This window comes from Bombina bombina, chromosome 4, assembly GCF_027579735.1.
Source record: "Bombina bombina isolate aBomBom1 chromosome 4, aBomBom1.pri, whole genome shotgun sequence".
Lineage (NCBI taxonomy): Eukaryota > Metazoa > Chordata > Amphibia > Anura > Bombinatoridae > Bombina > Bombina bombina.
Window position 1 is genome coordinate 688398668 of NC_069502.1, and position 14097 is coordinate 688412764.

The 14097-nt window shown below is 34.5% G+C and overlaps 1 protein-coding gene across 1 annotated transcript; it reads right to left on the reverse strand.

Annotated features, from left to right (window-relative positions):
- Positions 1 to 11603: 11603 nt before the first annotated feature.
- On the reverse strand, positions 11604 to 13536 carry LOC128657766 (uncharacterized). The gene is made up of 2 exons (XM_053712176.1): positions 12220 to 13536; positions 11604 to 11705 (listed from the first exon to the last, which is right to left on the reverse strand). Exons 1-2 carry the CDS (start codon positions 13534 to 13536, stop codon positions 11604 to 11606), a joined length of 1419 nt encoding a protein of 472 aa, XP_053568151.1.
- Between the last annotated feature and the right edge of the window lie 561 nt (positions 13537 to 14097).

A 14097-nucleotide genomic window follows, 5' to 3' on the forward strand; every position in this document is an offset into this window, starting at 1 on the left:
GAATGCTCGTTTGTTCTGCTGGTAGCTCCGGCATGGCCTCACAGGTTTTGGTATGCGGATCTTGTCCGGATGGCCTCTTGCCAACCGTGGACTCTTCCGTTAAGACCAGACCTTTTGTCTCAAGGTCCTTTTTTCCATCAGGATCTGAAATCCTTAATTTTAAAGGTATGGAGATTGAACGCTTGATTCTTGGTCAAAGAGGTTTCTCTGACTCTGTGATTAATACTATGTTACAGGCTCGTAAATCTGTATCCAGAGAGATATATTATAGAGTCTGGAAGACTTATATTTCTTGGTGTCTTTCTCATCATTTTTCTTGGCATTCTTTTAGAATACCGAGAATATTACAATTTCTTCAGGATGGTTTAGATAAGGGTTTGTCCGCAAGTTCCTTGAAAGGTCAAATCTCTGCTCTTTCTGTTCTTTTTCACAGAAAGATTGCTATTCTTCCTGATATTCATTGTTTTGTACAAGCTTTGGTTCGTATAAAGCCTGTCATTAAGTCAATTTCTCCTCCTTGGAGTTTGAATTTGGTTCTGGGGGCTCTTCAAGCTCCTCCATTTGAACCTATGCATTCATTGGATATTAAATTACTTTCTTGGAAAGTTTTGTTCCTTTTGGCCATCTCTTCTGCCAGAAGAGTTTCTGAATTATCTGCTCTTTCTTGTGAGTCTCCTTTTCTGATTCTTCATCAGGATAAGGCGGTGTTGCGAACTTCTTTTGAATTTTTACCTAAAGTTGTGAATTCCAACAACATTAGTAGAGAAATTGTGGTTCCTTCATTATGTCCTAATCCTAAGAATTCTAAGGAGAAATCGTTGCATTCTTTGGATGTTGTTAGAGCTTTGAAATATTATGTTGAAGCTACGAAATCTTTCTGTAAGACTTCTAGTCTATTTGTTATCTTTTCCGGTTCTAGGAAAGGCCAGAAAGCTTCTGCCATTTCTTTGGCATCTTGGTTGAAATCTTTAATTCATCTTGCCTATGTTGAGTCGGGTAAAATTCCGCCTCAGAGAATTACAGCTCATTCTACTAGGTCAGTATCTACTTCCTGGGCGTTTAGGAATGAAGCTTCGGTTGACCAGATCTGCAAAGCAGCAACTTGGTCCTCTTTGCATACTTTTACTAAATTCTACCATTTTGATGTATTTTCTTCTTCTGAAGCAGTTTTTGGTAGAAAAGTTCTTCAGGCAGCGGTTTCAGTTTGAATCTTCTGCTTATGTTTTTTGTTAAACTTTATTTTGGGTGTGGATTATTTTCAGCAGGAATTGGCTGTCTTTATTTTATCCCTCCCTCTCTAGTGACTCTTGTGTGGAGAGATCCACATCTTGGGTAGTCATTATCCCATACGTCACTAGCTCATGGACTCTTGTTAATTACATGAAAGAAAACATAATTTATGTAAGAACTTACCTGATAAATTCATTTCTTTCATATTAACAAGAGTCCATGAGGCCCACCCTTTTTTGTGGTGGTTATGATTTTTTTTTTATAAAGCACAATTATTCCAATTCCTTATTTTATATGCTTCGCACTTTTTTTCTTATCACCCCACTTCTTGGCTATTCGTTAAACTGATTTGTGGGTGTGGTGAGGGGTGTATTTATAGGCATTTTAAGGTTTGGGAAACTTTGCCCCTCCTGGTAGGAATGTATATCCCATACGTCACTAGCTCATGGACTCTTGTTAATATGAAAGAAATGAATTTATCAGGTAAGTTCTTACATAAATTATGTTATTCTTAGCTCTGTGGTAGTTTAGTGTACAGATAGAAACTAGGGGATAGTTTACAAGTCTCTCACCGGAGCATTATATGCCTTTTTAATTATCTACTAGCTTAAATCATTCACCCTCCCAAACTGATATTATTCAGCGCATCTATAATTTTAGTGACCACTAGGAAGATGACACCTAAGCCCCTGGTTTCTTCTTAGAGATATAACGTTGGCATAACACTAACCCTTGAGTGGGATTTTTAATGTATGTAATCCTATGCCTGCATCAACACACTGATATTGGAAGCGAATAGCCTCATACTTTCTGGGATCTGTTGTGTCTGTATAACTAGTTATAAGATGTGTAGCAACAAGTCTATTTTGCCTGTCTCTTATTAAGCCACGTTAATATACATACTCTGATGCTTCAATCTATTCAGTATAATTAACATGTAGACCTGAAGTCATGTTATTTTACTAAGCAACTATATGCGTGTCTATATGATGTAGATACAGTCAAATTATAAACTTTACTTTACATCTACAAGAGACTGCCCTAAGATCCCAATGGCAGTTCTAGATCTAGTTTAATATAACTCAAAATTCTAATACTAATATTATACGTTATATGAAGGTTTGTGTACTTATTTCTATATTCACCCGGTTTGGTGTATTTATCAGCGGTATTAACCCGCCATTTATTTGCTATAAGTGTAGTACAGTATCACTCTATAAGGCAATATAAGTTTCTAGGGAGTTAAAATTAGCTTAATCGCTATATATAAAAAAAAGAGGTACCATTATGTCCTTCGCATGCTCAGACAGCTAATGCTCTTAGAGAAAATATATCTTGTTATTTTATGTGAATTACATGGGTTGTATCTAGAAAGTTAAATATATAAGAATATTTGTGATAAATATGTATTATTATAACTCACTTTACAAATATAGAGCCTATATGAGATCCAATTTTCAGTAATACCTATCTGCAAGCTGTAAACTATGTTCAAGATAATACATGTTGAATATGTTATGTTTTACTACCTCAATAAAAATCTATGATTTAAAAAGATTGCACAACTAGCAAGAAAAACGATTAACCCCTTAATGCCCAAACAGGATCAATAGTAAGCTAACAACCGGTTAAACCAACTTCAGCACCTTGCCACAGCTCTGGTGTGGCCCTACCTGCCCTTAGGAACCAGATTTGTGGGGAAAAAGCTTCTTATAGGCCCTCAAACTGCAGCAGGACCCTCCATGTGAAGCAGCCTGAAGATCTAGTCAATCTAACTGCGCATCTGAGGTGCGAAATTAGGCCCCTCCCACCTTACTCCGGTGCTGTGAGGCCTAAAGAAACACTCCTAAGTGTTTTAATAATAGCCATGTGGGTAACAACCCCTGAAAGAAACCCAAAGGAACCTTCAAAGTGTCTCAAAAAAACTATATTTATTATTAAAAACCGTTTGCCATAAAATAGGGTCAACCAGCATAAATTAGCCATGTTATGTAAGCTTGCAATTCCATACTTAGTCTCTGAATAAAGCTTACCCTTCCCTCATGGGGATCTTATCAGTCCTTTTCTAGCATTATCACAGTCTTGTCTAGAAATAAATGACTGAACATACCTTATTGCAGCCTAACCTGCAAACCGTTCCCCCCAACTGAAGTTTTCTTGTACTCCTCAGTCCTGTGTGGGAACAGCAGTGGATTTTAGTTACAACATGCTAAAATCATCTTCCTCCCTGCAGAAATCTTCATCTCTTGTCTGCTAGAGAGTAAATAGTACACACCGGTACCATTTAAAATAACAAACTTTTGCTTGTAGAACAAAAACTACAAATCTAACACCACATTCACTTTACCCTTCCGAGAGGGACCCTATTGCTTAGAGCCAGCAAAGAGAATGACTGGGGGGTGGAGCTAGAGGGGGAGCTATATGGACAGCTCTGCTGTGTGCTCTCTTTGCCACTTCCTGTTAGGAAGGAGAATATCCCACAAGTAAAGGATGAACCCGTGGACTGGCTACACCTTACAAGAGAAATTAAATTTATTTCTCCTTTTACTTGTGGTGCAACATCCTATGCCACACTAGGCTCTAAAAATCACAAAATTGGTCATTTTAATTATCGTTTTAACGACTTTGCAAATCAGTGTACACTTTTTTTTATCTTAAAGGCGCAGTAACCGTTTTTTGTGCTGAATGTTTTTTCACATATAAGGTTGGGAAAGACTTGTGCTGTTATTACTAGTCTGTACAACATGTCTGACATGGGAAGTCAGTGTTCTATGTGTTTAGAAGCCATGGTGGAACCCCCTCTTACATTGTGCCCTTCGTGCACTGAAAGGTCCTTACACTGTAAAGATCATATTTTAAATAAAGAAAGTGGGCCTCAGGAGGATTTTATCTAAGCAGGAGTCTGCAGAGAGTCAGCATATGCCATCTAATTCTCCCCAAGTGTCACAACCTTTAACGCCCACGCAAGCGACGCCAAGTACTTCTAGTGCTTCTACTTCTTTGCAAGATATGGCGGCAGTCATGTCTACTACCCTTACAGGGGTATTGTCTAAGCTGCCAGGTTTGCAGGGTAAACGCCATAGGTCAGATATTAATGCAAATACTGAACCCTCTGACGCCTTAGTGGCCATTTCTGATGTTAACTCCCAATGCTCTGATTTGGGGGTTAGGGATTTTATGTCGGAGGGAGAACTTTCAGAGTCAGGAAATTTATTACCTCAGACAGATTCGGACTTCGTGTCCTTTAAATTCAAATTAGAACACCTCTGCTTATTGCTCAGGGAGGTTCTAGCGACTCTGGATAATTGTGACCCGATCACGGTTCCTCCAGAGAAGTTGTGTAAAATGGACAAATATTTGGAAGTACACAAAGAGAGAATTAGGCAGGCACAACTTCAAAACCGCATTGAAGTTTAAAAACAAAAAGTTGCTTTATTGATGCTCCATAAAAATAGATACATGCAGACAGGCATAGGTGGACAGAAGGTCTAACATGTTTCGAACCACCAGGGGTGCTTACTCATAGACTAAAGTCTGTGTCTGAACTCTAACCCTTTAAAGGGCAGGAAGCAGCCAAAATTAACCATTTCATGCCCCAAAGGGAAATAAACAAGAGTAAAAACAACAACATCCTGGTGCAACACTGAGAAAAACTTTGCCATAATTCAAAAAAATAGTATACTTAGGCTATCTCTTCATCATAATAAAACACAAAAGGAATATATAGAAACTAGTTAACATTATAAATAATAAACATGATATATATATATATATATATATATATATGTATATGATAGTATTTATGCAGCATGCAATTGTAAAGAAAGGGAAGAAAGAGACTATACTGAATTCAAGATCACAAAGAACATAACTGGTAATACATTACAGTATGGTATTTTATATCTTTGTCAATATCCGCTAGCCATATGTATCAATTATCTATGAAAAAATTAATATCGCATTCACGATTCATTCCATATGGCGAGCGGGTACACAACTTTAGGATCCAGTAGAGTTCCTTTTTCTCCAATATTTTATCCCTGTTTCCACCTCAAATATTTGGAAGTACCTACTTACACGGATGTTTTTCCGGTTCCTAAGAGAATTTCGGAAATTGTTAAGAAGGAATGGGATAGACCAGGTATACCGGGTTTTTTTTCCCCCTCCTAATTTTAAAAAGATGTTTCCCATATCTGACACCATGAGAGATTTTTGGCAATTGATTCCCGAGGTGGAGGGAGCTATTTCTACTTTAGCTAAACGTACAACTATACCCATTGAGGACAGTTGTGCGTTTAAAGACCCTATGGATAAAAAATTGGAGGGTCTTCTAAAGAAATTTTTTGTTCACCAGGGTTTTCTCTTACAGCCTATAGCTTGCATATGGTTCCAGTAACTACTGCAGCTGCTTTTTGGTTTGACGCCCTGGAAGAGTCTCTGAAGGTTGAGACACCTTTAGAGGACATTTTAGACAGAATTAAGGCTCTTAAGCTAGCAAATTCTTTTATGACAGATGCTGCTTTTCAACTTGCAAAATTAGCAGCGAAAAATGCAGGCTTTGCCATTGTAGAGCGTTATGGCTAAAGTCATGGTCGGCTGACGTATCGTCTAAATCTAAGCTTTTGACTATTCCCTTCAAGGGTAAGACCCTATTCGGGCCTGAACTGAAGGAAATAATCTCTGACATTACTGGAGGTAAGGGTCACGCCCTACCTCAGGACAAGCCCCTCAAGATGAGGATTAAACAAAATAATTTTCGTTCCTTTCAAAATTTTAAAGGAACATCCTCTTCTTAAAAGTAATAATTTTAACTCTTAAAGTACACTCTTAATAATAATTTTCTTAATAAACTCTTAATAGAGTGATAATTTTAGAGTACAAATATAATATTTAGTCTTAAAGGTTATTTAATATGAGGAATTTTAGATCCTTAATCTGACTTGTAAAGTGCGTATATATATATATATGTATATTTATGCAATATTTTCTGATTTTATCCCAGAGTGACAATATAGCATACGTCCATAAAGTATATCTGTTTATTTACACAGCTTTTATGGCTCATTTGAGGAATTAACAATTAAACTCTAACTAATCCAGATATATACACGTTATGTCTTCTTGACCATGCAAGGCATAAATTATATGAAATCTGGCTAATTATTTAGCTAAAAAGGGGCTTACAATGTACAAATTATAGCTATGGGATTAAATATTTCTATATTATATTAATAGATAGAACTGACTAAGTTCTAGTTTAAAATATTGCATAAATACACATATAGATGAGGAACTGATAAATAACCCAATATAATAAGACTCTTAAAATTACTGTTGGTTTCAAAATACACAATTATTTATTAGGTCAGCTATAAAACATAAAATGACACAATATTCAATGCATAGGCCTAAAGACAATAACAATTAACATTTACTTACAAATATACATTTACACAAACATACATGGGTACCTTGAGATTATCTTGTGGACAAATTCTTTCAGCTAGCTCTGGTCTGTGTCCTATCCTCTCTCCTTCTGACTTCTCTCTTCACTCTTGACTAACTGACTACATCTACTACTATATATTCAATCCTTGCCCCACCTGTTAGTATTACTCTTGATACCATTGGTTCATTTGTTCCCGCCTCACCATATTTGGAAGACTGAATGCCATTGGTCCTAGCTGTTTACATGTAAATAGGGGCTATTGGAGTGGGTGATACCTATAAATCATATGGCTTGGACAGATGAAGAGATCCATGTTCTCATTTTTAAGAAAATCACTGCAGATATCATTGTGTAACTGTGGCATTTTTACAGTATAATTTGGTAATTTAGATACACATGTATCACACTCTTTTTGAGCTGTGCAATGTTGGCCTGAATTTGCTATAAAACTTGAATTGGGCATTGTAGTAATTAAAATTGGTGTGGAGTGGTTGTTAGATACAGTATTTGAAATATTGCCTCTGGTAGCAGGGCATAACACAGGTGTTGCTAGAAAAACAGGGATTTCACCTATGTTTACTGAATTCACTGTATCTTTTAAACTCAAATTGATTGTTTTATCAGTTTTGTCAAATAAAATTACATTCCTTGTCTCCCCCACTTTGTCACAGTTATTCAATGAATATGTTTGGGTGGATGCATCTTTTTTCAAAGTTTGTAGCAAATGAGTATTTTGTACACTTTGTGATTGTGTAAGTTTATTTTGGATAACTTTATTTACACTAATTATATTATCCATTTCATTTTCTGTTTTAATCAATTTTTCCTTACACATTTTAAGTTCTGTTTGTGCAGTAGCACAGTTCTCATCACTTTTTTCTTTTAAGCATTTTATTTCATCATTAAGTGATGTTAAGAAACTGACTTTACATTCCAATTTGTCAATTTCTTTTTCTTTCTGGTCAATTTCTTTTTGTTTGAGAATTAAATTTTCATTAGAATTGTGAAGGGCGTCATTTAAAACTTCTATTTTGGCATTCATTGCCAAGCATGCAGCAAACATACTTGCTACTGCTCTGCCCTTTAATTTTTTACTTTTTTTAGAGAAAGTCATCTCTTTTTCAAATAAATCCTGGACATATTTCCAAGGATTCTCTTTTTCATGAACATCACATGCAAAATCTTTACTTTTGTGACTTGTGATGTAAGTAGCTACAAAGCTTTCTAATGCAGATACTGTAGCCATCTTGGAAAAAACTCAAACAAAATGATAATAAAAAAAAATCAAATAACAAAAAAAAAAAATCCTTAATTATGTACTACTTGTAATACCATTAATTGCCAAAACAAACAAAAAAATAAAAAATAAAAATCAAAGGCAAGACAAGTTAGTAGAGGGAAACCTTTTCAATATTAATAAAACAAAGCTTCCCTTTGCTTAGCCGGCAACAATATTTATTTATTAATTCAAAAAGAAACGTTTCAAATTTAATCCTCTTGAGGGATTTTACTGGTTCAAAATGAAGCTAGAAATAAGCTTATTTTGTGGCATTTGAATAAATGTGGTTTTATGACTGTTGAACGGCTGGAGCAGCCTGAATTCGTCCTAATAATCTTCTATGGTCACAACCATAGCTAGAAATTGTTGTAAATGAATACCAACAGTTAAACTATATTTGTTTTAAATGATGAGGATTCTTTGAATAGAAGTAAACGTTCCAACAAGGTATTACTATTAGCTCAATAAACAGAATATTAATTCAGTTATTGCTGGTGGCTGCCTCAGCCTGAACACTGCTAATAGCCTCACCATACGTGTAAAACGTATATGCCGGATAAAATATCTTAATGGAGACGCAAATTTCTATTACCTGAAGTGGCCGCCAACTCTTAAAAGTAATAATTTTAACTCTTAAAGTACACTCTTAATAATAATTTTCTTAATAAACTCTTAATAGAGTGATAATTTTAGAGTACAAATATAATATTTAGTCTTAAAGGTTATTTAATATGAGGAATTTTAGATCCTTAATCTGACTTGTAAAGTGCGTATATATATATATATATATATATATATATATATATGTATATTTATGCAATATTTTCTGATTTTATCCCAGAGTGACAATATAGCATACGTCCATAAAGTATATCTGTTTATTTACACAGCTTTTATGGCTCATTTGAGGAATTAACAATTAAACTCTAACTAATCCAGATATATACACGTTATGTCTTCTTGACCATGCAAGGCATAAATTATATGAAATCTGGCTTATTATTTAGCTAAAAAGGTTCTTACAATGTACAAATTATAGCTATGGGATTAAATATTTCTATATTATATTAATAGATAGAACTGACTAAGTTCTAGTTTAAAATATTGCATAAATACACATATAGATGAGGAACTGATAAATAACCCAATATAATAAGACTCTTAAAATTACTGTTGGTTTCAAAATACACAATTATTTATTAGGTCAGCTATAAAACATAAAATGACACAATATTCAATGCATAGGCCTAAAGACAATAACAATTAACATTTACTTACAAATATACATTTACACAAACATACATGGGTACCTTGAGATTATCTTGTGGACAAATTCTTTCAGCTAGCTCTGGTCTGTGTCCTATCCTCTCTCCTTCTGACTTCTCTCTTCACTCTTGACTAACTGACTACATCTACTACTATATATTCAATCCTTGCCCCACCTGTTAGTATTACTCTTGATACCATTGGTTCATTTGTTCCCGCCTCACCATATTTGGAAGACTGAATGCCATTGGTCCTAGCTGTTTACATGTAAATAGGGGCTATTGGAGTGGGTGATACCTATAAATCATATGGCTTGGACAGCTGTTGTGATTGTAAGGTCAGATGTTCCTTTATCCATGATAACCTGTTATTTACCATCCACACCCCAACAGGTACATGAAAGACTCCTATTTACATGTAAACAGTTGGTGACTCTTTATGAATGGGAATAAGCCTGAGAAAATAACTCCTTATTTACCATCTCCTGATTCTCTTTGAGATAGACAGGGCATGGTAAACAAAAAGGCTTGTATAGCTTCTGTTCTTGAGACAGGGCAGTAAACAAAAGACTTCATAGCTTTTGTAACTGAAAATAGAGCATAGAAAGATAGACAGCTTCTATATTTCTCATGGCTAATATGATGACTAGAATATTATACAAATACATAAATATGCTCATGCATACAATATATAGATTGAAATGGAACTATAACATAAGCACATTGCCAATCTGTAACAGTCCCCCGCTTTGTGGCCTTGAAAGCTTTAGCCAATGGCCACACATTATGTATCTTGCTTATGTATTTCTCCCATGATCAGACCCTTACTAGACAACCTATGCATTATTACAAAGTATTATGTACAGTATCCTGCTATAACTCATGGTAATGTGTTCTGTGAGATGAAGTTTAATTTAGCAAAGATTAACACGACTAGCCAATAGCATTAATTATGCTATTTTACACTGGTGCTGGCATCTGGAAGCTTGGTATCCTTATGTAAGACAAGATCTGTACATCCATCAGTCCATTTTGTACGTCTTAAACACCTTCTTGTACAAACGTTTGTTATGAGGGCAAAGGCGCGTATACACTTTCGTATTGGAACAGGTTTTCTTTCCTTTTTCCACAGGGGCCTGCTCGGTAAGTGGTGATATTTTAGTAAACTGTTATCACCTTGCAGCGCCACAAGTCCATTTTTTTAGTATATGCACATGCAAGTAAAGGGTTTCGAATTCAGTGGAAATGTTGTGAACACAGGAACCTGTGGTGGCCTCTTCTCATGCTGTAGTCACCGTGAAATGATGTGGGTCCCTGGCTCTGTAACATGAATGTACCCCTTTTGATGATCCACTTGCATAGCTGCACTATACTTCCTTCAGGGATGATGGTAGTGTCTTTGTGATAGGTTGTGACAGGATCTTGAATCTTCCATCTTCCTTCTGTCTCTGGGATGTTATTTTCTATCTTGAAGTAATATCATCAGCAGAGAAGTCCCAGATCTACACAGCACATCTTCAGTAGTTAAAAAAAAAACTTGCTTGGCAGAATCAAAGCTATTGACAGTGGTGTTGGTATCCCAAATCTTGGAGAGGCAAATACTGCCATTATTCTCCTGAGAATTACATTCTCTTTTGACATTCATCTCACACCTGATAGGTTTGAACACAAAACCATATAGGTTATAACTGAAAAATCAACATATTTATGTTACTCCGATTAAAATATTAACCAACATATAAACACAACAAAATAAAACAAAAATAATTCCCTACACCTTCTACACTAAGTATTAAAACAAAAGCATTACTCACTCTATGTCAATATGCCTATAATACACTTTAAACCAGATGTCTACCTGACTTCCCTAAAATGGTCTAACACCTATTGTGTATGTTATTCTGTATCATAGTATTCATGATGTTTTTAAGGTCATAAATGTACTGGGTAAGACACATTTCTATTAGAACCTCAATATCTTTATAGAGATGGTATTAAAACTGGAATCCCACTTTGCTTTAATAAATATATATAACTAATCATTAGGATTTGTGGATAATTAATCTTTTCCTCAGGCTTTAATAATAAAGAGGAAAAATAAATTTAGTTAATGTTTGGATTTTAATGAGAAAGGGATACCATCCTATATGGAGATATTGAGCTTCTGTTAATTATTTAGATTGAATGGAAGTTCTGTATGATAAAGTAGGTCTGAATTAAAATTTATCATAACATATTTAAAAACTAAATACACATATTTACAACTTTCAGTGATAACATGCTGCTTTTTGCTTTGGTTACTACAGTAAGTCTATCCAAAGAATGCCCATTAATTGTGATACAAATTATTATTAACAGGCATAGTATATCAGTCCAATAACTATAATGAAATATCATTGTAGATGTTGTTTCTGCGTTTCTGCTCAGCTGTTGGGATTCTGAGGAAGCATTTACAGATGTCCATCACTGGTTTTCGATTTTTCTAGAAAAAAACAAACAAAACAAATGTAATTACTTTTCTAATTGAACAACTATTATTTACATTTTGGAAACATCTCTCGGACATCCCTCTCTTAAATTTTATAATACTGCTCTAAAGCAATCCAAAATATTTTGAGCACATAATTTTGTTAAAATCATTTAAGATTATTTTTCCTAGGGGTGTGATAACATGCTATTTTGATCTCAGGTCTGTGACAAAAACAAACAATGGAGTGAGATCTTTCCAAATTAAAAATAAACAGGAAGAAAATTTTGTAAACATGCTGGGAGACAAAGGGTGAATGTGCCTCAGGACCACCAATAGGTAGTTCTATTCTAAGGTAGGCACACCCTATTTTAACTGTTTAACAATTTAACAAACAAGTGCCCAGACAGGAGGACACTTCCCTGAAAGACATCTCTCCCCCCCCCCCCCCCCTTGGGCCCAATGTTTGTTTAGAACTAATTAAAAGCTGTAGTAGTTCCAAGAACAATGGTAATACAATTATACTCACCATTGCTGTAAAAATACCACCCATCTCTGTAAGAAAGATTCCTCCATGCTTCTCTTCGTTACATGTGTTGGGTTGGAGCTGAAAAATACTCTTTGTAGAAAATAGATTTAGATCATGTAACCATTTTGCATATGATTTTTGGGAACCATGGGATGTATCAAAACTCCAAGTGTACCTCTGTTTTTCCAAGAAATGAGGAAAAACAGGTTTACATGGTAGATCATAACAATACTGTTTTTCTTTAAAACCATTAATTGTATCCATGATTTCCACCCATCTGTTGCTCTGTAAATCATTTGTTAATATGTCAAGTTCCAAAACCTTAACTACAATATCTGTTTTAGTTCTTAATGCATTCCCCAAACATATCTTGAAGAGATCCATGTTCTCATTTTTAAGAAAATCACTGCAGATATCATTGTGTAACTGTGGCATTTTTACAGTATAATTTGGTAATTTAGATACACATGTATCACACTCTTTTTGAGCTGTGCAATGTTGGCCTGAATTTGCTATAAAACTTGAATTGGGCATTGTAGTAATTAAAATTGGTGTGGAGTGGTTGTTAGATACAGTATTTGAAATATTGCCTCTGGTAGCAGGGCATAACACAGGTGTTGCTAGAAAAACAGGGATTTCACCTATGTTTACTGAATTCACTGTATCTTTTAAACTCAAATTGATTGTTTTATCAGTTTTGTCAAATAAAATTACATTCCTTGTCTCCCCCACTTTGTCACAGTTATTCAATGAATATGTTTGGGTGGATGCATCTTTTTTCAAAGTTTGTAGCAAATGAGTATTTTGTACACTTTGTGATTGTGTAAGTTTATTTTGGATAACTTTATTTACACTAATTATATTATCCATTTCATTTTCTGTTTTAATCAATTTTTCCTTACACATTTTAAGTTCTGTTTGTGCAGTAGCACAGTTCTCATCACTTTTTTCTTTTAAGCATTTTATTTCATCATTAAGTGATGTTAAGAAACTGACTTTACATTCCAATTTGTCAATTTCTTTTTCTTTCTGGTCAATTTCTTTTTGTTTGAGAATTAAATTTTCATTAGAATTGTGAAGGGCGTCATTTAAAACTTCTATTTTGGCATTCATTGCCAAGCATGCAGCAAACATACTTGCTACTGCTCTGCCCTTTAATTTTTTACTTTTTTTAGAGAAAGTCATCTCTTTTTCAAATAAATCCTGGACATATTTCCAAGGATTCTCTTTTTCATGAACATCACATGCAAAATCTTTACTTTTGTGACTTGTGATGTAAGTAGCTACAAAGCTTTCTAATGCAGATACTGTAGCCATCTTGGAAAAAACTCAAACAAAATGATAATAAAAAAAAATCAAATAACAAAAAAAAAAAAATCCTTAATTATGTACTACTTGTAATACCATTAATTGCCAAAACAAACAAAAAAATAAAAAATAAAAATCAAAGGCAAGACAAGTTAGTAGAGGGAAACCTTTTCAATATTAATAAAACAAAGCTTCCCTTTGCTTAGCCGGCAACAATATTTATTTATTAATTCAAAAAGAAACGTTTCAAATTTAATCCTCTTGAGGGATTTTACTGGTTCAAAATGAAGCTAGAAATAAGCTTATTTTGTGGCATTTGAATAAATGTGGTTTTATGACTGTTGAACGGCTGGAGCAGCCTGAATTCGTCCTAATAATCTTCTATGGTCACAACCATAGCTAGAAATTGTTGTAAATGAATACCAACAGTTAAACTATATTTGTTTTAAATGATGAGGATTCTTTGAATAGAAGTAAACGTTCCAACAAGGTATTACTATTAGCTCAATAAACAGAATATTAATTCAGTTATTGCTGGTGGCTGCCTCAGCCTGAACACTGCTAATAGCC

What these genes read in the sequence shown, in the direction of transcription:
- LOC128657766 (XM_053712176.1), bottom strand. Translation starts at nt 13,536, where the DNA reads ATGGCTACAGTATCTGCATTAGAAAGCTTTGTAGCTACTTACATCACA. An exon ending in GTGGTATTTTTACAGCAATG is followed by an intron (nt 11,706 to 12,219) that starts GTGAGTATAATT and finishes GTTTTTTTCTAG; the next exon opens with AAAAATCGAAAACCAGTGAT.